Raw genomic sequence first — 24,639 nt, forward strand, 5'->3', positions numbered from 1 at the left:
TCAAACATTTAACAAACTTGTCTGAACGACCATTTTTATCTGTTTTCTGGCATTTAGGAGCAAATTGCTGATCATCATTTGCTCCCATACGTTACCAGATTTTCATTCCAACCAATCAACAAGTTGGCTGGTTGGATGTAAGTTGGTCTAGTGTGTGGCCAGCTTTAATCCATGAGACCCTTTCTTCTAGATAGTCTCTGATGTCTCTCTCCAGCCAATGGATTCTCTTCCTGCTTTCAGCCTAGCCAGTGTCCTTGTTTGGTTCTCATGCATGAACCTAATTCCTTCTCTTGCCAGCTTTATCCATCAGAGAGCCTCCAAGTCAGTTATTTCTTCCCAGGAAATGGGTTTACATATATTGACTGTATCAGATTTATATGAGAGGCGCACAAGTTCTTTACCTTTGTCTTCTCTGGTTGATCGCCTTCATCTGCCATGCACTCCTGTGTATCTTTGGTATCTGGTTTGCAGCTGATTTCAATCCCTTGTTTAATTGCTGTCTTGCTGCTGTCTTTGGAGTCAGTTTTCTCCTCTTTATCCCAGTCTGCTGGGATCTTCAACTTAATTCTCAACAAATATCATACTATTACTTATAGTTACTTTTTCTATTTTGGGATTTAGGATTCTGTATCATTTGGAACATTAGCTGTACCCAACAAGAATCCCTTCCACTGACCGGTTCTGCAGTTTACTGCGTCTTTTTGCAGCAATAAATGCTTATATGTTTCATACTGGATTTCTTGCTATAATTCATGCAGAGTTTTCTCCACTTTTCTGGAGAATAGTCTGTTCTGTAAATAAATGGTTGTCATTGCAGCTTCACCCAAATATTTTTCAGATAGTCCTGAATCTGTCAACATGCATCTGATCATTTCAGTCAAAGTTCTGTTCTTTAATTCGGCTACCCTATTATGTTCTGGTGTGTAGGAGACTGTCTTGTGGTGTTCTATGTGAGTTGTCTTAGGAAGTGTTCTAACTTTGTGTTTTGTGAATTCAAACCCATTGTCGCTACAAAATACATGTGGATTTCTTTGAAATTTCATTGTTACATAATCCGGTTACTTGAATCAGGTAAGTTACTGTGTATCTGGAGTAGTCAACAGTGAAAGTCACTATATAATCTTACCTCCTGGTGTGAGCACTTCCATTGGGCCACAGACGTCTCTGTGTATGAGAGCAAGTGGTCTCAATTCTCTGCTCTCACATTGTTTTGAGATAGTTTTTCTTGTGGCTTTTGCTTTTATACAGCATTCACATCTCATGGTTGTTGAACAGTCTGATACTGTGAGATTTTTGGTTATTTCTCTTTTTTGAAGTTCTTTAATGCTGTCTAGGTGTCTGTGTCCTAGTCATCTGTGAAAAAGCCCCCCTTGATTATAGGGGTGAAACGCATCAGAGATATCCCCGATGAAAGAGCACTCTTACCAAGGCCAGCATTGAGGCACAAGCTCCAGTGCTACTGTGATACTTATCATAGCAAGCACAGTCACACTGCTTGCAGTATTGGTCTCCACACTGCACTTACAGCCTCTTTTGGCATGTGCAGGGGAGAGGAGAGGCGGCTGTCAGTAGGAACTTCGAGTGAAGCAAGGACATCACTTGCAATATGGGTATCCACGCTACACAGACAGCTGTGCATGCAGGAGAGAGGAGAAAACCACTGCTAAGGAATAGTCTCCACTGGTGAGCAGGACTTTCAGTGGAGCGAGGACACACCAAAGGACTGGGTAAATTTACCTTAATCAACCCTAAACTTTTAACTATATTGAAGAGCTGTTATAACCTGCATTACATTCATAGCTGGACCGTGTGAGCCTCTATAATTGATTTCTTACAAATTGCCGTTTTCAGATATATATCATGCCGTTACAACACTGGTAAATGAATTGAGCTTGACAGATACCATTTCTATTTCACTTTATATATGATGAATGTTAATTACTCTTTTTTTCTTCCATTTTATTTATTTTTTGTGTATATGGTGCTGGAACTGAGTAAAGCATTATTTTATTGAAAAATAATAGAATTTAAAACATTGTTGCTTATTAAACTATAATATGAGATATTATTGATCCTTATATATGTGAATAAATATTTAAATTTTACTAAATCCCGACTGTAGTAATTTTCTGCCATCTCATCTTATATATTTATTAGTACAGTTCTCATGATTTTGTCTTTTCTTCTAATTTGTGTATTTTATTGGGGATTTACAACCTCAGTAGTTTGAGACTGCAGCTGTATTTAATCTATAAACTTCATATATTTGGATACTCACCTACTTAATATTAACGCAAAAGCTACTTTTTCCTGGTCATCTGCACCACAGATGAATACAGTCAGCTTAATTTTACCTGTTGTGTTGCAGTGTCAAGATTATACAGGTGTTCTTCTGCTTTAGCTGTGGCTAACACTTTTCTTCCATTCTGGATAATGCACGTTATCTTGGAATTTGACAGTAAGTCCTTTAGTCGCTAAGCACCTTACAGACATTATTGATAAACTACTGCCCTTTGCATTGGAGCATATAAGAAGATTGTGCCCTATACCTTCTGTAGTGATTGGTACCATCTGCAAGATAGATTGCTTCTTTATGATTCATGTCAATTTCAGTGAAGAAATCTCTGTCACTTGTCATGTGACTTGTTGCTCCTGAATCTGTATACCAACTATTGGTCAGATGAGTTACTGTGACTTTAAAAGTTCTACTCTACTTGCTGGTGCTTATGCCTGTGAGCGTAGTTTAAATGTTCTGCTTGGCCTTGGACCCTTTCCACTTTCCATATTGAGCAGTTCTTCTTTAAATGTCCTATTGTCTTACATCTTAAACATGCTCTTGTTTCCTTATTATGCAACTGGGAATCTGTAACTTTAAGGGCTTTTTTCTGTGTCACTGTCCATTTAATCCTGAGTCATTTATTTTTTTTCATCTATGAGTATGTTTTTCTCAACAGTGAGTTCTGCTTTAGGCCTTGTTTCCAGAGCTTTTATCCGTGCACTGTCATTCACAATGTGTCAGGTATGCTGCACAGGCTCCTATGTGAATGCATTTATGTCTTCTCATATAGATCTGAGCTTTGCTATAATTTCCAGAACCCATTTATAGGCTTTGGCATAGTATTTCTTTGCTAAATCTCATCTGGTACATTTTTATTAGAAGGAGTAATTTGCTGTATTTAGCATACCTATAGCAGTACTCTCATGTCTTATATGAATTAGCTGATCATCTTCAATTAATAAGCTTATGGCATACATGCCTTCCCTCCCGTTTTTGCGGAAGGCTCGCGATTTTTCGGGTAACCCCCGGAAGGGTAGGTCCTTCTCCCGCATTCTGGCCACTTCCTAGTGAAGTGGACAGAATGGGGAGAATTTCCACGGCGATCACGGGTCCCCGTGTGGAGGGCGGGGCTTAATGACGCGATTGCCAGTGAATCGCTTCATTTAGCCCCACCCCCTATTTAAATTTAAGCCAATCGTGACAATTTGTCGTAAAGGGGGCAGGGCTTAATGACGGGAACCATCAGGCCCCGTCCCCATCACAGCCCACCTGCTTCTCCTACCAAGGCTTGTCCTGGGGAGGAGAAGCCAAAGGTAGGCAACTATGGCTTATGGTAGTATGTGCCTGTCTGTTTGTTTTCTTGTCCCAATCCTGATTATTAATCACTGGTATGTCTGTAATTGTAACTTCCCACAAATCATCTTTAAACAACAGCAATTCAACTTTAAATTTCCATAGTTGATAGTTATCAATAGACAGCTTGGGTACTGCTAGCATAAGATCTCTGCTGCTTGCCATCTCTTCCCTGCATGTATGCCTCTATTCTCTCCCAGGAATAATACTGGGTCACTTACTGCTGCTGTGGAGATTTTTCTCTCAGAGATGTTTCTTGTGCCTGGGTCCTTGTAACTGGGTATCTGGTAACTGGGTTCTGTGGTCATTTTTGTCTTGGTCTAGGTTCCTAGTGCTTGTGACTGGGGCTAAAGGGGTCCCTGGGTCCATAATCTTTTAGCATAGGTGTTAGTTACCAGATCAAGGGGCATATGTATCAAAGCTTGATGTGAGATAAAATTGTAAAATATATATCACCAACCAATCAGCTCCAAACTATCATTTCTTAAACACAGCCTGCAAAATGTAAGTTAGAAGCTGATTGATTGGTGATGTATATCTCACAATTTTACCTCACATCAAGTTTTGATACATATGCCCCCAAATCTTCTTTCCTATACACTGTCAGCAGACACACACTGGGAATCTTTTTATGGTAAAACTATTTATAATAGTAAACTGGTTTGGTGTAACAGCATACAGACATGACAGGTGACTATACACATTACAAACAGCATTACTTCACAATTTCCACATCTGCTTCTTCTGGAACAAAAACAAAGGACATAACAGTATACAGAGTGATAATACACCAACAACACTTTGCAACAGCACCACCTGCTGTCCCCCCAGTGTAATCACTCAATTACTTAAGTCTCAGGCCCTGACTAAGAGACGCTCGCTGCTGGCGGGCGCTCGCTCTGAACGTGGGCGTTTTTTTTCTATGTTTTTTTTCCTCCGGCTGCTTGCAAAGCTGTGGGAGACCACCCACAGCTTGTGTGAGCGGCCAGGAGACCATTGCGATTATCGCGACCATCGGGCTTGCGACAAGACCCTGTGGTAAGGTCTAGCTGCCGCAAGCCCGAGTGGACTTCCTTCTCTAATAGAGCAGGAAGTCCACTACTGACATCAGTAGTGATGTCAGTAACCCTTGCCAACAAACGCCAGGCATTCCTACAGGAACCAAAAAGGAGAGAGAACCAGGGGTTGTTATCTCATGGGCGCACAAGAGTAAATATATTAAAATATAGCTTTTATTATAATCATTTTAAGACTATCCTATATTAGGGACTTAATCAGTGAAATATAGGGTTTAAATAATAAAAAAACAAACACCAATAAGTGAAAAAAATGAAAATAGATAAATTATGAAAAATGTATAAAAAGCATTGTCCACTAATAAGTCTCTGCTAATGCTAAATACTGCCCTATAAATGTATCATCTACTAAGAGATGAAGAGATCCAATAGATGTCTTATCATATATTTAAGCCTAATATTGGCTAAAATTATCCACTTTTATCTTAACACCAATTGTGCAAAAGTAGTTACTGGCACCAGTTATCTCCAATCAGTATAGAGATAAATCTTCTATTAATGATTTGTGTCTGCAAAGACCACAATCATAAGGGAGATCTATGTTAGATGGAATATAACTGGTTGGATTAATTAGGGATATATATTTCCCAAATGTATTTATGGGGTAATAATTGTGTTGATTAGGTGGCTAAATGCTGGCAATTTCTCATATCATTCAATTAGGATGTGCAACATTTTCAACCAACTATAGTTGCATTTGTTAAGCAGCACATTCAATTTTAAATACTTATTTATGCTTAATATATGGTAATTAGTTTAAGGCTGCTAATCACAGGTCGCAACAATATGACACTAATAAACAACTATCCATTTCTCATCTCATTTAATCAAGATGTGCAACATATTTAATTGACTGTAGTTGCGTTTATCAAATGATACATACAATTTATGATGGTTGTTTATACCTAATTTGTAGTGATTTGATTTGAAGTTACAAATCACAAGTCGCAACAATATAGCATTTAATGAACAACTGTCTGGTGGTATCGTTGTTACACAGTGTCAGCGTTTCACCTATTGTTACCCAGGTGGTTCATACAGCTAAATATAGTGCTGGTTATAATGGAGAAGCATGTCTATCAGTTAGAAGTAGAGAAAGGTCAGTATTTATTAGTCCACAAGAGAGAGTGGTGTATATATATATATATGGATCATCCTTCAGTGTACTTTATTGATACAAGGTTTATTAAATACACCTCAATCATGTATATATATTTATTATCCAAAAAATATTCTATCAATTAATAGTAAAAAAAGGGTAAGTATTTATTGATCCATAAGAAAAAGTATATATAAGAACATTCCATCGGAATTTTATAAATAATGGTTTTATAATCAAAACCTCATTTCCTCTACAGAGAGTATGAATGATAAATTGATTACAAATAAAAAGAAGCAGATGTCAATTAATCCACAAAAGGGCATACAGACATGTCACCATCATTCAATACTATATATGATGTATATGTACATAAATTCCTACATTAATTAAATAATATTAAGATATGATCATAACTAATAAAATGTGCAGTGTGAATATAAAAATATTATTAAAAACAAATAATAGAAAAAAAAGCAACACAAAAATAGGATTTTGGTACTTACCGGTAAATCCTTTTCCCTGATTCCACAGGGGACACTGGAGGTGCTTACGCTGGGGTATAGAGGCGTAGATAGCTGGAGCTGGCACTTTAAATAATTTAGAAGTGTGAAGCTCCTCCCCCTCTATTCCCCACCAGCCCACAGTTTAGAAAATGAAGACCGAGAGGAGATGGAGAACAACTGGAATGAAAGGAAGAGGATATCACACAACAACAAAACCATCCAACATATGGAACAAACTGAACAGGCAGGCGAAGAGCGCTGAGGCGGGCGTCCAGTGTCCCCTGTGGAATCAGAGAAAAGGATTTACCAGTAAGTACCAAAATCCTATTTTCTCTTTCATCCACTAGGGGACACTGGAGGTGCTTACGCTGGGGACGTCCCAAAGTTTTCCCCACGGGTGGGAGCGCTATGAGGAACCTGCAGTACAAGGCGGCAAAACATGATGCTGAAGCCGCAAATGTATCAATTCTATAAAACTTCACAAAAGTGAGCACCGAAGACCAAGTGGGCGCACGGCACAATAGTAAAGTAGAGGCACCCCTACGTGCCGCCCACGACGTACCCACAGAACGTGTGGAATGAGCCAACACGGACATAGGAGGCTGACAATCATTGCTGACATGAGCTTGACAGATTGTCAGTCTAAGCCAACATGCCAACCCTGTTTGGACGCTGGCCAACCCTTCCGAACAGCCGTATAAAAGGACAAAAAAAAGCAACAACTCAGACTCGCGTAAGGACACCGTCCAAGCAACATAGAGGTGGAGAGCTATAACCACATCCAGGGTAGAAGAAAAACCGGAGTCCCCTACCAAAGAAGGTACCACTATAGGCTGATTTATGTAGAAAACATACACAACCATAGGAAGGAAAGTAGCTTGCTTCCTGAGCCCCACCCTATCATCATGAAACACAAAGCTTATAAAACAGAGCCCCCAATTCAAACCCCTACGAGCCGTAGCCAAAGCCCGGAGGAGGACCGTCTTCCAAGACAAATACTTAATATCAACCTCTTGGGAGGTTCATGGAAGACTGAAGAAACAAAAGTACCAAGTATAAGACTTAAGGAGCCATACGTGGTACAAAGGGTGGCTGCACCCGCAACACCCCCTGAAGAAAATCTGCGTTGCAGGTAGGAGGGCCAACCTGCGTTGAAATAAAATAGAAAGAGCAGAAATCTGCACTTTTAATGATCCTAGGCGAAGACTAGAATCTAATCCCGTTCGGGGCAGTCCCTTGACGGACTGCCCCGACTGTAACACCATATGATAGAAGAGCGCCAGATGCAATGATAATGCGCATCCGAAACCAGTTTCCTGGAGCGAAGCATGGTGGGAATAACCGAGTCTGGGATGCTCTTCCATCTAAGATATCGGATTCAAGACCACCCCATTCCACGCAGTTGTGCTAAGTTGGGGTGAACTAAAGGACCCTGCTGCAGAAGGTCCAGATGAAGAGGAACCAACTCCTCCAAGGCCAGTTTGGTGCCATGAGAATGACTAAGGCCGACTAGTGTTTTATTCGATTTAGTAGACAAGGAATTAGTAGTATTGGAGCAAACAGGTAAACCTTGTCGTCAGTCCATGGAACTGTTAGGGCGTCGACAGCCTCTGCCTGCGGATCCAGAGTTCTTGACACGTATCCTGGTCACTTATGTTTAATCAAGATGCCATGAGGTCCGCCTGAGGACGACCCCAGTGCGTGAAACACGTGTGGGTGAAGCTTCCATTCCCCGGGATGGATATCCTGGTGACTTAGGTAATCTGCTTCCCAGTTGTCCACTCCCAGGATGAATACTGCCAACAGGATTACTGACTGACTCTTGGCCCACTAGAAAATCTGAGATACTTCTCACATGGCCACACGACTTCTAGTTCCGGCCCGGCGGTTAATGTAAGCGACAGAACTCGTACCAGACGGGACCTTAGAAACTGCGCTGCTTCTAGCCGAGAATGGGAAACTGCTCCGAGTTCCAACACATTTATGGGCCACCATCTTTTCTGTAGGGACCACCGATGAGAGTAATAGTCGAGGACCATAGTTCACCATCCTCCGTGCTGGCGTCTGTCGTATCCACCAGAGGAGTGCCACCCTGGTTGCCGGGGCCAAATGGATCAGTTGATTTAGATGCAGGTGAGACCCTGATCCCTGTGTTAGCAGGGCCAGCTGGAACACTCGGGAGTGGAATTGTCCGAATTGTAGTGCCTTGAAAGCAGCTACCATCTTCCCCAAGAGACGAAGGCCGAGAAGCAAGGACACCCTCCTTGGTCTGAGGGCTAGCTGAAAGAGCAGCAGGATGCCAAGTCTTCCAAAAGGAAAAACCTCTGTAATGCCGTATCTAGGATCATCCTCAGAACTGGAGTCTTTGGGACGGACTCGGATTGGGTTTCTTGAAATTGATTATGTCAGTGATCCATGGTCCAAGAGAAGTGGTCCAATGGAGTCTTGATTAACTGATCGACATGACAGACATAATTTTAGTGAAAACACGGGGAGCCGAGGATAACCCGAACGGCAACGCTCGAAACTGATCGTGAGTTTGCAAAATCGCAAAATGCAGTAAAGCCTGATGCGGTTCCCAATTTGGGACATGGTGATGCACATCCTTTATATACAGAGAAATGAGGAACTCTGCCAGTTCGAAGCTTGCAATGACAGACTGAAGTGACTCCATAGTGAAACGATACAGCTTCATATACTGTTTGAAGACTTTAGGTTTAACAGGGGCCTTGTCCGTGGACACCGGCAGACTCGTAGAGAAGAACCGATGTGGAGTGGAAACCTCGAAATCTATTCGGAGCCACACGGAAAGTAGCTTGCGAATCCACGGATCTAAAGAGGTCTGGTTCCAAGCTTGTTGAAAAGTCTGTAAGCAAGGTCCCATCACAGGAGATCCCAGGTGGGATGGGAGACAGTCAGCCACCTGTTGGTCGACTCGTCTTTGCTCCTGTCGACGTGTAACTGTATGTGGGTGACCTCTACCTCTGCCACCCCTGATGTGCGAGGGGGTACCTCTGGCCCTTTAACGAAAGGGATGCATGAAAGGAATGAAATAAGGGACCAGTGTAAGTCCTCCTGGGTGACGGAGCATTCTAAGGAAGGAAAGAAGACTTACCCCCAGTGGCTTGGGATATCCATTTTTTCAGTTCTGGACTAAAAAGCATATCACCTGTGAACCGTAGACCCTCAACAGCCCGTTTGGAGTCTGCATCCACCTGCCAAGAGAGCAAGCAGAGAACTCTGCGGTCAGAAACAGCAGAAGTGGACATACGAACACTGATCTGACTGATATCATGTAAACTGCTGACTCACGGAGACTTCTGCTAGTAACCGTAACTCTGCTCTAGAAGTATCCAAGCCCATAATCAACTGGTCCACCCAGCAATTACAGCATTGTTAACCCAGGCGCTAACAAGCATAGGCCTAAATTGGGCTCCTGCTGCTGTAAATGGATTGCGGTGTTTATTCCAACTTGCAAGCAGAAGAGTTGGAGAGCCACAGTAGTATTATATGATCAGTAGGCAGCAGAAAAACAGCCACACACACAACTATGTCAAAACGCTGCAAACCTTTACTGACTGATGCAGGAAGTGCTGCGACTTGTCCAGCAATCAGCCTATAGGCAGCCACAAGACTATAACCAATCACATCGCTGGTTACGTGAGTGGCCCGGCAAAGGAATCGTTGTTTCCTTAAAAAAAACAAACGAAAAAACAAATGCATCTACTGGAGGAGGTGTTTTCCACTGTTCCATCATGGATAATGGAAATGGATAGCCAGAAGGGAAACAATGTGGATTTGGAACCGCTTATCCAGTTGTTTCCAGGCCACAGAGAGCTTGTCTAGAAGTGGTTGTGTGAGCTGCAGGAACTACTTCCTCAGGTAGATTAAGGATATGCCTGACAGCTACAATTTTAAGGCTCCACCCTGAGTGACAGATTCTAAATCCGGCAGCACGGAGCTGCGAGGGGTTCCTCATACGACTGGAGGACAGTCGGCAGAGGACGCTCACTGCAGGCTTATGACAGGCAGTGGAGGACAATGTAGAAGCGGTACACATAATCTGTACCAGTCCAGATATTTGGTTAACCCTCCTATTAGCCGTCAATTCTGACGTTACAGCTGTCATAACTCCTGCCATGTCAGCAGACCATGGAGGAGTAGGCGATACAGTAATAGCCACAGAGGTTTATAATGGTATATATATAGTGGGAGGAAACCGGAACACCCGGGGGAAACCCACGCAAGCACAGTGAGAACATACAAACTCCACACCCAAGGGCTGTAGTGGGACCCACGACCTCAGCATTGTGAGGCAGCAATGCTAACCATTACACCATCTATGCTGCCCCTTGTGTTACTAAACAAGCATCACATAGCGTGGTGTCAACAGCAATTGGCTTAGTTTGTTGTTACATTTAGAACAACCAAACATTTTCTGATAATTGGATACACACACAGCCACTCGAACAGAATCAGTACAGAGACAGAAGGCTAGTGGGAAACAGAGGAGGAGGTTCACACCACTCCCTCCCAATAATTCAGATTCCCTGGACCTTGTACACCCCAGTGTTATCTTCACAGACCCTTTTGGAAAGGATCCTGTAGAAGGGGTGTGTGCCAGGAGATCATCCTTCTGCCCACACTGTGTGGCTTCTGCACTGTCCTGTAATGTGGAGAGATGCAAGTAGTGTGTTAGAAACGGCAGCCAAGCTGTTGTAACAGCCGCTTGCCGCATATAGAGAGAGAGAGCCCGCTCATTAGACTCCGCCCCCTTCCTCCTCCTGAGGCATGCAGTATGGCTGCTTAACGCTGGCCATATATGAACTTCCCCCTCTGACTGCCCCGCTTGCCGCTCTACTAGCGGGGAGAGGGTAGCCTGTGTACCGCTGGCTGCAACACCTGTCAGCCCCTCTACAGCCCACGATGTTCTAAACTAGCGGGGAGAGGGGAGACTTAGTAGATAGAAAGCAGCGCTGTAGTGCTGCTCTAAACCAGCATCGGGAAGCAGGGCGGGAGACGGGGGATGCACAGCTGAGTGTACTCACTGCGCTCCCTCAGAGGTCTCTTCTCTCGTTCAGCTCAGCACTTCTTCTTCTTCTTCTTGTGACCTTGTCCCTGTGTAGAAATGTGCTGTGGTGATAAGGAGCTGTCAGTTGCTCTTAGGATAAGCACTGTGCACTCCTTCCTGCTCTACTAAGAACAGGGTGCCAGGTACCCAGACCCCACCTTTAGAGAGGTGGCAAAGGGTACCTAATATAGTGTAAAAGATGTAGTAAAAAAAACTAACCTAAATTAAAATTAAAATGAAAGGTATTGCTGGAGCACAGCAGATTGTGACCAGCTCCATGAGGCACATTTTCTAAACTGAGGGCTGGTGGGGAATAGAGGGGGAGGAGCTTCACACTTCTAAATTATTTAATGTGCCAGCTCCAGCTATCCACGCCTCTATACCCCAGCGTAAGCACCTCCAGTGTCCCCTAGTGGATGAAAGAGAAAGTGAAAACAAAGAGTAATAATTAATTCAAATAAAGTGATGATTTATAAATCCCACTGATTGGGATAATTACCATATAATAATACTTCTATATGGTAATATAAATTTGCTGCAAAAATTATATTTTCAATATAATATCATAGTGAAAAAGAAGTAAGTGAAAAAATAATGTGTGAATGTGCAAAAAAACAAAAACACCATATACTTATAGTGAAATAATTTATATAAATCACAAATAAAATTAAATATAACACTAACGTGAACATATTTAATATATAGCTAGTGAGTCCCACTGAATAAAACAATTTTCATACAGATTAATGTGTTGATATAAATCTATAAAAATAATATAGTTGGAACAAAAAATTCCTGGTGGTATAAATATATACTTTCATATGTAAAGAGGGGTTATCTAGAAGAAATAAACTGAAAAATATTAAAGATATGGACTAAAACTGTTAGCTTCATTCAGACCTCCTGGATGTTGGTTATTCATCAGAAAAATCATCTTTGTTTCCCATTTTAGAAGATCCCGGTCTAGGTCTCCACCTCGAATTCCCAAATGAATGTGTCTCATACCATAGGCTTGAAGGCCTGTGTGATCACTGTTATGAAATCTTTGAAAATGCTTTGCCACAGAGGATAAGGTTCTAAATCTAGCCTGATCTTTATTGGCATTCCGGATGTTACCTACATGTTCAAGAATTCGAACTTTCAGAGGTCTAGATGTCTTACCAATATATATTTTATGGCATGGGCACTATAGAAGATAGATTGAGCAAACCGTAGTACATGTGATATAGGAAGATATGGACCATTTATTATTGTATTTATCAAAAAAGTATTATTGAAAAACCATAAATTGACATGCTTTATAATGCCCACAACATGAAAAACCTTGTTTGTTATATTTAGGCTTCTGTATGCTGCAAAGATGACTATTTACTAACCGGTTCTGGATATTGTGGGATCTTCTCCAGCTTGTCTGAACTATAACAGGTAGAATTGTGTTAAGATCATGATCTGTTTGTAAAATCGGCCAGTGCTTCTGGAGGATGTCGTTAATATTCTTCCACTGAGCAATGAAAGTACCCACAAATCTTATTGCTTCCTCCTTGTTGCATTTTAGTTTAGGTATAAGGAGAGAGTCTCTGGAATAGGTCTTCACTTCTTGAATTGTTTTCCTAATAAACTTTTTACTATATCCACGATTAGTAAATCTCTTTTTCAGTTCTTCCTGTCTGATATCAAAGGTATCCATATCCGAACAGTTTCTCTTTGTCCGCAAGAGTTCACCCTTTGGTATTGCCTTAATCGTAGCTGGAAAATGTGAACTTGTCGAATGGAGGTCAAGAATATTAATTGAACTCTGGCTTGTCTCATATGTTAATTTAAGGTTGAGATCATTCCTATTAAGTATCGTAATAAATGTATTGATTTCCTCCAATTGACCTTCCCAAAGAAACAGGATATCATCAATATATTGGAAGTATGGTAGGATGTTATCTGTATACATCTCCAATGATTCTTGGAATACTATTTCTTTCTCCCACCACCCCAGGTAGAGGTTAGCATAAGTAGAGGCACAAGCTGTCCCCATTGCTGTCCCTCTAACCTGGAGATAGTGGGATTCATTACATGTAATGTAATTTCGAGTTAGAACAAATTCCAAGAGTTGAATCATAAAATCATTGTGATCGCATCGTATTCCCATCTCAAGGAAATACCTAATTGCTCCTACACCCTTATCATGACTGATACTTGTGTAAAGATTTTCCACATCACATGACACAAGCCACACTCCTGGGTTGACACTCAGATTCTGTAGTTTAGTTAATACGTCCATAGTATCTCGAGTGTAGGAAGGAAGTGCAATAACATGTTGACATAAATGTTGATCTATATAAATACTTGTTCTTTTTGTCAAGCTTCCCACTCCCAATACTATGGGTCTCCCAGGGGGATTGGTTTCATTCTTATGGATCTTGGGCAGGAGATATAAGGTAGGAGTTTTAGGTTTTTCAGTTCTTAAAATCCTAGATCTTGTTTATTTATCATACCATTGTTGAATGCCATTTGAATTAACCCATTGTATTCTTTATGATATTTCTGTGTGGGGTTAAATATCAATTTTTTGTAACAACTGGTGTCATTAAGTTGTTTTTCAATTTCCTCAAGCTACATCTCCCATGCCCATACTACCACGTTCCCTACGGGAATGCCTGCATTTGTTCAGCCACCCCCCATATCCACCCACAAAATGGGGCAAGCTGTCACTCACCATCGACAGCTGCCCCGTTTTGTAGTGAGCCCCGTAGTGACTGAACTTCAGTCGCTCAGCAGGGCTCGCGCACTGGCACGCCAGAAGTGGGACATGCACAGTGCGTTACCATCGGGACGCTTGCGAGCGGCCCTGAATCAGCTCGCTGTCTGTTGCAATATCTAAACACTGCGCATGTGTAGATCCCCAAACATTTGATTTGAATGTAAACCTTCAGATTTGCATACAAATCTGAATCTGGCCCAATCATTGCTTATGACAGACCCTATGACATGACCCGTTCCATTAGGTACAAAATACTCTGCCCATGGACTTCCTTGTTAATTTATGATTGCAGTCACCTGTGGTGTAACACCTGTCTCATCAATTAACTAGTTCAGCGCAGGTGATTGCAATCATACATTAGGTGGAAAGTCCAGGAGCAGAGTGTTTTGTACCTAATGGAACGGGTCATATTGGAGGGTAGGTTATGATAAGGAACAACATCTTATACTTACCTTATGTCCATTTGTGATTGATGAGTGATTCTATATGTTTATGCTTTTTCAGTGTTGAAAAACATGCATTCTTTATGAATCTCATGACCAAAAAACACAATTTTGATTATGTTGTAAAGATTTCAGGTACATATTTTATTTTGGTTATACTCCATGTTCCAGGTTACAATACAATTAGGGGCATATCTATCAAAGCTTGATGTGAGATATATATCACCAACCAATCAGCTTCTAACTTACATTTTGCACGCTGTGTTTAAGAAATTATAGTTTGGAGCTGATTGGTTGATGATATATATTTCACAATTTTATCTCACATCAAGCTTTGATACATATGCCCATAAGACTGGTGTGAATACTGAGATTTATTTGATACAATTAAATATTATATTTGTAGCATCACTAAGTTACCTCTAATGTCTAATAAAAAAATCACCTTAAGTTAACTCTTTCCTAACTGGCAGTACCAACTGCCTAAGTAAAGGCCCCCATACATCAGCAATTGATTGCAGCAATCGTGCAATTTGCTATCGATTGTGTATAAAAATATTTCCCTTTTTCAATGGATTGCAGATTGCAGAATTTCCACAATCGATTGAAAAAGGGACAATTTTTGATACACAATTGGTTGCAAATTGCACGATTGCTGCAATCAATTGCTGATGTATGGTGCCTTAACCCTCTAATCAGCTTTCCAATGCTCTAGAAGCAAACAGCTGAAAGTAGAAGTGAAAAGGAGGAAAAACTGCAGCTATCTTTTCTTACAATCCAAAAGGTTAGTTGCTGGTATACATCTCTCACTCACTGTTCACTGTCAATTTAACATTTGGGGTAAATATAATAGCTGGGATCAGCAAGTTATCGGTATATTTTAAACAGGCAATTACAGTATTTAAAAAGCAAAACCAGGTTGAGAAGTCAATAGAAAACAGTGCTCACTGTCGACATTTACAACGTCGATATTATAGCAATGTCAGCATTACGTCAATGCCAACATTGTGAATGGAAACATATGACATGCCCATGTTGACATTCTGAATGTTGACTTTTTGTACCACACCCATTAGAGGAATGGAGCCCTAAACCATAACAATGGCTCTGAGCAAGAAGAACAGAAAATGGTTTGTCAGTTCCTGGAAGGGAGTCAGCAGTCCTGAAATGTCTGAAAATGTATTGCACAGCTCTATAAAAAAAAATTGTCAATAACAGAACACATTTGATATTTGTTTATTTATAACCAAGCACAACTTCATTGCCACATTATGTGCATTACAGAGAGTGATGCATGCAAGACATTTAATTTAGAGATGGGCTGCAAATTTCCAGGTATAGGTATCTGGGAATAAAGGTATATAGTAATGACAGGGTATATCAGTTAAAATATCCAAAAGACTTTTGTGTAGTGTAAATACTTACTGTGGAAATAAGACTTATATTTACTAAAGTGCAAGTTTTTAGAAGTGGAGATGTTGCCCATAGCAACCAATCAGATTCTACTTAACATTTAACTAGCACCATCTAGAAGATAATAGCTAGAATCTGATTGGTTGCTATGGGAAACATCTCCACTTCTAAAAACTGTCAATTTATTAAATTTGCCCCTTATTATCTTTTATAGCAAATACATTTTTGGTTTTCCCATAGCATGTTTCATATCTGTACTCTGACAGCTTGTATTATCGCCCCTCCTCACCTATGAAAAATATACACAACATAAAAAAAGAATTGTCAACATACTTGCCTACTTTTGAAAAAGCATTTCAGGGAGATTGTGAAAGCAACACCTATGAGTGCAGTGGACGTGTACGGCTACATACAAGAAGTGTGTCATAAAATTGACTTACATCCAAATGTAAATGAGCCCCAAAGCACTTAGCAAGATCTACTTGTTGATGAAAACACACTGATACTTTTCGGAAAATACATGCCTTATAACCAATGCAGGAAAATTATACTAGTGATCCCATTTGAATGTATATATATATATATATATATATATATATATATATAATATATATATATATATATATATATATATATATGTTTTTCTATGACAGCTTCATAATGGGGGTAAGGTGTAATCAGGGAGATTGCTGGACTCTTCAGGGAGACAGGGAGATTGCTACTATATCAGGGAGAGTTGGCAAGTATGATTCAATACTCAATGTATTCAGTATTATGTGTTCAGAATCATGTATTTTTATGGGGAAAATGTGCAGTATTTCATAATACACATAGATACCAAAAATATTCTCAAAATGTTTTGCAAATTTGGATTTCTCTTTGGCAAAAAAAAAATAGCTGACACACACTGTCCTTTATAGGCTAGATAGATACTATGTCCCCTTAGAGGATTTTATTGTCCATACAGAAAGTATTATTTTTGTTGCTTTTGGCTTTGTCAACAGATTAGCTCAGCTCAGCCCTACACATACATTTGCATCTACAAGCAAGGTTTTAAGAACAAGAAAAAGAAACAAATCTGCCTAAACAATAGAGTACTGTGGCCCTGATGTGTCTCTAAAAGTAAAACAAATAAAACTCTTTATAGCTGTAGCCTAGGTCAATTAGAGTTTATATTTGATCAGCTTTCTCCTAATATACTGTAGTATGCACATCCACGACACCTGCAATTCCTTTATTGCTGGCACTCAATGCTAAGATCCTTCTTCTACGTCATGTATTTTAATGAATGCATGTGTTATAAATGCAGTTATTGGAAAATTGAAGAATCAATACAAAATGTTGCTAAAAGAGCTTCAAGACAAATGAACTGGCTATGTGAAGACATTATATAAACATTATAGGCCAAGTGTCCTGTAATAGGGATTCTGAAACTGAGGAGATTTTGGTGAGTTAGCAGTCAAATTTAATGTTCAGTAAGGCAAAAGCAACCTGGTATTGCTTTAGTTAACCTTTCCAATTTAAATTTGATTGCTAACTCACTGAAATCTTGGCCATTTCAGAATCCCTATTACATTTGATTACCCTATAACTCTGATTGGAGTAATAAATCAGCGGGAGAGATAAATAATACATCACAACACGTTACCATTATCCTTTCTGTCTTGATCTCTTTCTTTAACTGCTCCACCTCCATCTTGAGAAGGTCTTTCTCTGTCATGTCTTGAGCCATTCCACAGTTCTATATACTGTATGCCACACCAATAATGATCCTCAGATTGGTCACAGGTGAATAGTGAGGTTGAAAAAAAGATCTCTGTACTCTAAGAGATGTTTGTAATAAAGTTCACAAAAGGTCAGAATCTTTACAGCTGAACGATGTTCTCTAGGAGAATAAGATTGGTGTAATGATGAGTTAGGGGTTGTGATCAGAAGAACATAGCAAGATGTTACTGTTTACTTGGTTCTGGATCATGTAGGATGGTTCAGTGATGCCTTTATGTGTGTGAAAGATTGGGGGATGCTGATCCTTTCTCATTTCCTCTCATGTCTGATCCCGCGTTTTAGAAGACCACAGATGGAAGATCACCCATTAATCCTAATCTGATAAAGGGATTACTGTCTAACCTGTTTATGGCTCTGTACAGTCTATACATGTGTTTTAGAGAAATAAAATGCTGAGTTTCTAGCACAAAGTAAAAGGTGTTGAATACACGCCGCATTTGTAATGTATGTTTAGGCCTGTAGACAATCTGCATAATAATCAAATGAGTGAACTTTATTTAGGTGGCTTTATTTTTACCGTTCTTTATACAGGCTGAGACCACACTAATGAAAATGACCAATAGTTTGTCTTTGCCTTTAGCAGAAATCAGAATTGAGAACTGCAGTGAATCTATGGGCAAATCAATGTGTTAGATGAACATGACCTAGTAATAACGTATTAAAACATTATTACTAGGTCATGCAGTAAATGCTTTCCTCACATGTTGAATTCAGAATTAATTCCTGTTTATGTACTTTGCATGTGCTGTAAGTTGCATATAGTAGTATACTGTTCTTTACTACAGGTGAGCAAAAATTTATGTTTATAATTTTTTCCTCATATAACTTAGGGCCTGATTCAGGGCCGCTCGTAAGCGGCCGCTGGTTCGCACATCTGCGCATGCGTATGGGTCGTAATGCGCATGCACCAACCAGTCATTGCGGTCGGAAATCGAGCGCTCGCAAAATAGCGAGTGCCTGCTAATTTGAGTGACAGGATGAGGCGTTTATGGGTGGTAACAGGGGAAGGTGCTTGAAAACAGGGAGTGGTGATCCGAACGCAGGCATACCAAATGGTCAAAACGGGCGTTTTAAGGGTATGCATAATTAACAAAGCAGCGTCATCGACCACGTCACTTGGTTGTCTCTTAGCCTGAACTGTTCGCATTATTGCGGTAGGATAAACCTACCACAAGCACTGCGAGCAGTTCAGATGCCTTTCGATGTACTCGATTAATCAAATAAATAGCGGAGATGACGTAGGATGCGAGCGGCCAGGGGGCGTCTTTACAAAATAGCGAGCGCATGTTTCGTTCACTCGCTCAGACATAGAGGCGTCAACAGACCGCAAAGAGCTCAATTTAAATAGCCGGCCCCTTTTTCTGAATGAGCGAGCGCAAATAGTGTCCGGCTCTGAATCAGGCCCTTAGCTCTGATACAAAGAAATGGCTGCCAGCGTGAGATGATATGTCTAAGGTCTGAACCTTTATTATCCTTAGCCGCCAAAATAATAGCCATAGAGGAGCAAGAGATGAAGTAGGTGGAACTAGGCCAACAAGTAGCCAATCAGAACATTCAAATTGCTCTTGGACATTATGATGTTAAATGAAACGTATCGAATAAAGATCAAACATTTAATCTTGTTTAATGTTAAATCCAAATGATGCCCATTTTGTACAACAGACTTATGACAGGGGTATCGCAATAACAAATAGAGAAAGAAGAGCATGCCTTAGGGTGCACTGGGATCTGTAATAGGTAATTAAAATATACAGATTAAAGTCTGAGTCCGGGCAACTTGGGGTCCACCAGTGTCTGGAACTGCATTATCTGAGAATTACCTGATGACACTGGATATATTAGGGATAAGAAATATCCTTTGATACATCTGATATGAAATAATAACAGTTATCGGTAAGACTGTTACTGCACGAAACGGAGATATTTCATAGATGTGGGAAAAGAATGACATCTAGTGGTGATAGAGGAATATAAATGTTAAAACATATGTGCAATATCTTTGAAACATTGTATAAAATCATTATAAACCTGATACTAAGTAATTGGGCTGTCTTTCCCACATCAATTGTGATAAAACACCCTGAGACAAGTTCATACGTAATAAGACCAGGGAGCACTGAATATACAGAGGAATAAAAAGACACTGAGATTCATATAAGCAGAACAAGGCCACTGAGCATTTATATTTGGAAGAAAGAACAAGTAAAGACAGAAGCCACGGCATTGAAACAAATATTTTATTTCTACAAGCACAATTTTATTATATTTATTCACATTCTATATTTTTAAAATATTTCACCTAATTCTGATACCAAGGAGATACCTTTATAATGTATACCAATAAAGATTTATTCTTTTACCTCGCCACCCCTCTTCTATGGCTTGCTTGTGTCATTTTCCCTTACATGGCTTACTTTTGAGAACTGATAATTATTCAGTAGGGTAAAGTAAATAATGGTTTGTTTTGTCCCATAACTGTGTGAAATGCCACTAAGGCCTAGTATACATGATTGGCAGGATCCTACTGCACCATGAAATTTTAAGCCATCACCGCTATGTCATATAAGATTGAATCCATATGAGCACCGGTTCAATGTTTGATTTATAGAGATCGCTAGGATATTAGTTATATTGACCCACAAGTACTTGATTTGTGAAAGCTGTCAACTATAAGGGAGCACCTGCTGCAAGCCCAAAACCACAGATTCAGTAGTGGTTTAGGGCAATGATTTTTGTAGTGGATTATTTTAGGAAACTGACCATATCTATTATAGTATACTGAGAAGTTTGGGAGCTAAACCACAGGGTTAGTGATCACATCCAGGAGGTCATCTGCAAACAAAGCCAATTTAAGCTCTGCAAAACCAGACAATTCCCCAAATATCATGGTATGTCCTAATGGCTCCAGCCAGTGCCTCCATGCATAAGATTAAATCAATGATAACAGGAGGGACCCTTGCCTTGTGATAATTATATAGGAAACAAGGTAGAAAGAGTGTAATGTACTTAAATCTTATGTGCGGGCTGAGGGCCAGATTCAGCAAGGATCGCAGTTGCAAAGACCTACACAATCGGTCGATTAAATTGCATTGTGCATACATATGTATCGCAGTGTGCACGCGCGAACTAGCAATAGCCATGGGAAATGCGTTTGCAGAGGCTACACAGACCCCGAGCACAGTGATTGACAGGAAATGCCATTTGTGGGTGGAGACGTGGGATGGCCGGGCGAATTCAGGCGTGCCAGTGCATTTGAACAGAGTTGCAGGGGCGTGCATAAATTATCCATTGCAATTCCATATGCAGCCTGAGGTCTCATAGCGTGACCTGAAGTTAGCAATTCCTGAGTGAGGTCTGACCTGCAATAACTGTGCGTATGGGTCCGATGTTACCGATTATTTCGCTATGCTGCCCAAGTATACGGATGTGTGTAAGGGGAAATGGCCATCCTTATGGTAAGCTGTGATTGCAATGCGATTATAAACATTTGCATTTCACCGGTGATATTAGCAACTGCGGTGCGTGCGTTCTAGCAGAATAGCAATCCTTGCTGAATCAGGCCCTGAGTGCATAGAAATAATATGGGAGAGTGGCAAGCAGATCCAAAACCAAATGCTCCAGTAGTCTAGATATAAAAGCCAAATGACCTGCTCAAACTCATTTTCAGTATCCATTGAGAGCAATATAGTATTTTCAATGGTCATTGAGGCCTGATGTAGCAAGTGTTTCATCTTTGTTGTGTCGTCCTTAGCTTTTCTGTCAGGGTTGAATCCCACCTCATCTTGGGCAATACAATATTAGGGTTATTTGCAATAAGCTTAGCAAACATGCAAGGTTATATATAAAGCTATATAATAATCAGGTGCTATTATGAGTGTTCCTAAGGGCAGCAGTATTAATAGGAAAGAGTTAGTCTCCACAGAGTATAAGATATAATAGAATAAATAGCGCCCGTAAGGCCTTTGGCTTCAATATTATTCCATATTTAATACAAATAAGGTTTATATAAGTATTTATTATATCATAAGCATATTTAAAAAATAATCTTATATGATAATAAAAACTTTGTAACGAATGTGATAATAGCAGCACATATGTAAACAGACTTTTTAAATACAATAATACTTTTTAATATTTTTAATACAATAATTACAATAATTCATCCAATGTATTAAACAAATGTCAGTGGTAGTTCTTTTATCCTCCAATTAGGCTTCATAAAGATGATAAATTAAGAGATTCAAATTTCAGTGTATTATGGTGCATACACACGATCAGATTTTTCCTTCAGATATGAACGATAACGATTTAAAAATCGTTCAGTCGTTCATATCTGAAGGAAAATCGTTCATATCTGACATGCCTGAACGATGGACGATCAACGATGCGCGTTCCCGATGGTCAGATAACGATTTCTGACATCTGATGGGTTTGCAGTCAGACTTGGACGATTCCATTCATTTTAATGCAGTCAAAAATCGTTCAATCGTTCAAATCGTTCAAAACTTTGTTAAAATCGTTCAAATCGTTCAGATCGTTTAATCGTTCATCTGACAAATCTGACAAGTCTGACAAATCTGACCGTGTGTACGCTCCATTACCCTTTAAATGGCACAATGTCCAGATTTTTAGAGTTATAATATCAGTTCCATGAAGAAGTTAATGGGATTCTAAATTAGCGAAGAAATCCAACACATAGTAGGCTGTTCCCTTTTTGTGTGGCACGGTTTTATGCTGGAGGTTCCAAATATGATGCAAATCAAATCAAATAGCGAATATAGAGGAGGTCCTTGTACAAAGGTCATTGCTGACAAGGAAAGGTCACTGACATGTTTTGCTGCTACAACTGGCAGCTTTTTCAAAGGTATGTCTATAATGCCTGCCATTGGTACAGATATTAAAGTATGAAGATTAAAGGAATTGCTTTGATGTGTCCATCTCCTTACGAAAATGTTTTAGGACTTTTGGCCTAATTCAGAGTTGAACATCACAGTTCCTTGGACGCAGCAGCAATGCTAACATATGCTAATACACCAGGAGGCCTGTGGGATAAATAGATGTCTCTTGCATGCTTGTGTGATCCGATGCTGCATCCAAGGATGCAACCATCAGATCACTTGAAAGACCATTGGCCATCTGAGTAACCCTCTGGTGTATCAACAGAGGATTGGATCAGGTGTCACAAATGATTTATGCTTAATTTTGCTCCTTTTTTTTTTCTTATTTTGTTACTTGGTTTTTACTTTCTACGTTTGTGTCTTAGTAAAAAAAAAATGGAGGAAGAAGCATGAACATGTGGGGTGTTTACACTAATTTAGGTCATATTCCTAAACAAAGACTATGGTGGCCCCAACACTAAATACAGTCCTTCAATTTTGCCAACCTTACTTTCTTTTCTATGGTAAAACTATCTTGGGAGATGCCTCAAACAAAAATGTAAAAACACACAGAAGTAAGATAAGGCATACTTGCTGACTTCCTGGCTGCCCCCTCTGGGCAGGGGCCAGGCAGGATGGCTCAGCAGGTAGGGCGCATTGAAGGAAAGTGGCTGGGCATGATGACATGATCGCGCCATCCTGCACCTGCTACACAATGCCGTGATTTTTATGAAGCAGGGGATGGGGTCATGATGATGAAATTCAGTTAGAGTTGCATCTTTAATCTCCAGGACCGCCCACTTTCCCCGGGTAAGTGGGTAGCTTGCGGGTGGATGGTGGCCAGCTGGGAGACCTGCTCACTTTTCCGGGCAGGCATTCTGGGAGAGTAGACAAGTATGTATAAAAGTGTAGAACAGGGGTTTGCAACATGCAGCCTACCAGCTTATGTGGGACTACACATCCCAGCATGCCCTGCAACAGTTTTAGCATGCCCTAAGAGCAAAACTGCAGCAGCGCATGCTGGGATTTTCAGTTCTACAGCAGCTGGTGGGCTGTATGTTGAATACCCCTGGTGTAGGGCTTCTGTCATTCATTTAACTAAACCACCAGTCTGTGACTTTACTCCACCAAATCACAAATTCTTATAACAGTGAATTATATTCTAATCACAATCTGCTTTACAAACAATCTTTACAATTTTGTTCCATGGACTCTATAAATTTTGTGAAACATGTTACAGGATGTTTGAAAGAGAATGAGAGAAAGCGTTCTGGAACAGCATAGTTGACATGACAGTAGAAGTGGATGGCTGTACAGGGGTACTGGTATTAACTGTTATTTCTAGGGGTTACTGTTTAACTTACTGTAGGTCTCTCACTTCTTATCCAATACCTTTGGTAAAATGGGAAGCAGCAGAACCTAATGTACAACAGTTCCCCACATCCCTGACTTTATTTTGACCTCTTCAGTCATTTGGTGTTGGAAATCCAGTGCTTCATTCACGATTACTTCTCCATATTAATCAGCATTGGATCAGGAATTGATCCTCATTTCCGGATCCTGGGTGTATTTTACATTTTTGTTATGTGTACATTTTGTCTATTATTGTATTATTGTTTTGTAATATTTCACCACCATCTAAGAGGTACTTAGGATTATATCTGACTGTCCTCTTACCTTCACTTGTAAGCACCTACCTATACCCTGTATTGATTTTCATTTGTAAGTCAATTTAATATATTTGTGGTCGTTAATAAAAGTTATGTTTTCCTAATACTTTTTAATTCTTGCTATAAGAGTGCTCTCATTATAGAGTTCTATTTGGTCAGTAAGAACTCCCCTTTTCTTTCGACAGCCTGAGACAGTCTCTTAGCCTATGATTTAGTGTTTGCACTCAGTACATTGTGGTTTCGTCTGAGGAAGTATCTCAGAACCACACAGTCTCTTGCTCACATACACACACAAACCCACTGTATGTCACTTTCA

The 24,639-nt window shown here is 40.1% G+C and overlaps 1 protein-coding gene across 1 annotated transcript in view; it reads right to left on the minus strand.

Moving 5' to 3' along the window:
- Positions 1-18,015, minus strand: part of GNGT2 (G protein subunit gamma transducin 2) — a 40,729-nt gene extending 22,714 nt beyond the window's left edge. The window contains exon 1 of the mRNA XM_088443552.1: positions 17,640-18,015. Coding sequence (XP_088299678.1) covers positions 17,640-17,723 — 84 coding nt within the window. The 5' untranslated portion in view covers positions 17,724-18,015. The remainder of the gene's footprint in view (positions 1-17,639) is intronic.
- Positions 18,016-24,639: the final 6,624 nt, after the last annotated feature.

Source organism: Taudactylus pleione, unplaced genomic scaffold, assembly GCF_031769625.1.
Source record: "Taudactylus pleione unplaced genomic scaffold, aTauple2 ptg000331l, whole genome shotgun sequence".
NCBI classification, from domain to species: Eukaryota; Metazoa; Chordata; class Amphibia; order Anura; family Myobatrachidae; genus Taudactylus; species Taudactylus pleione.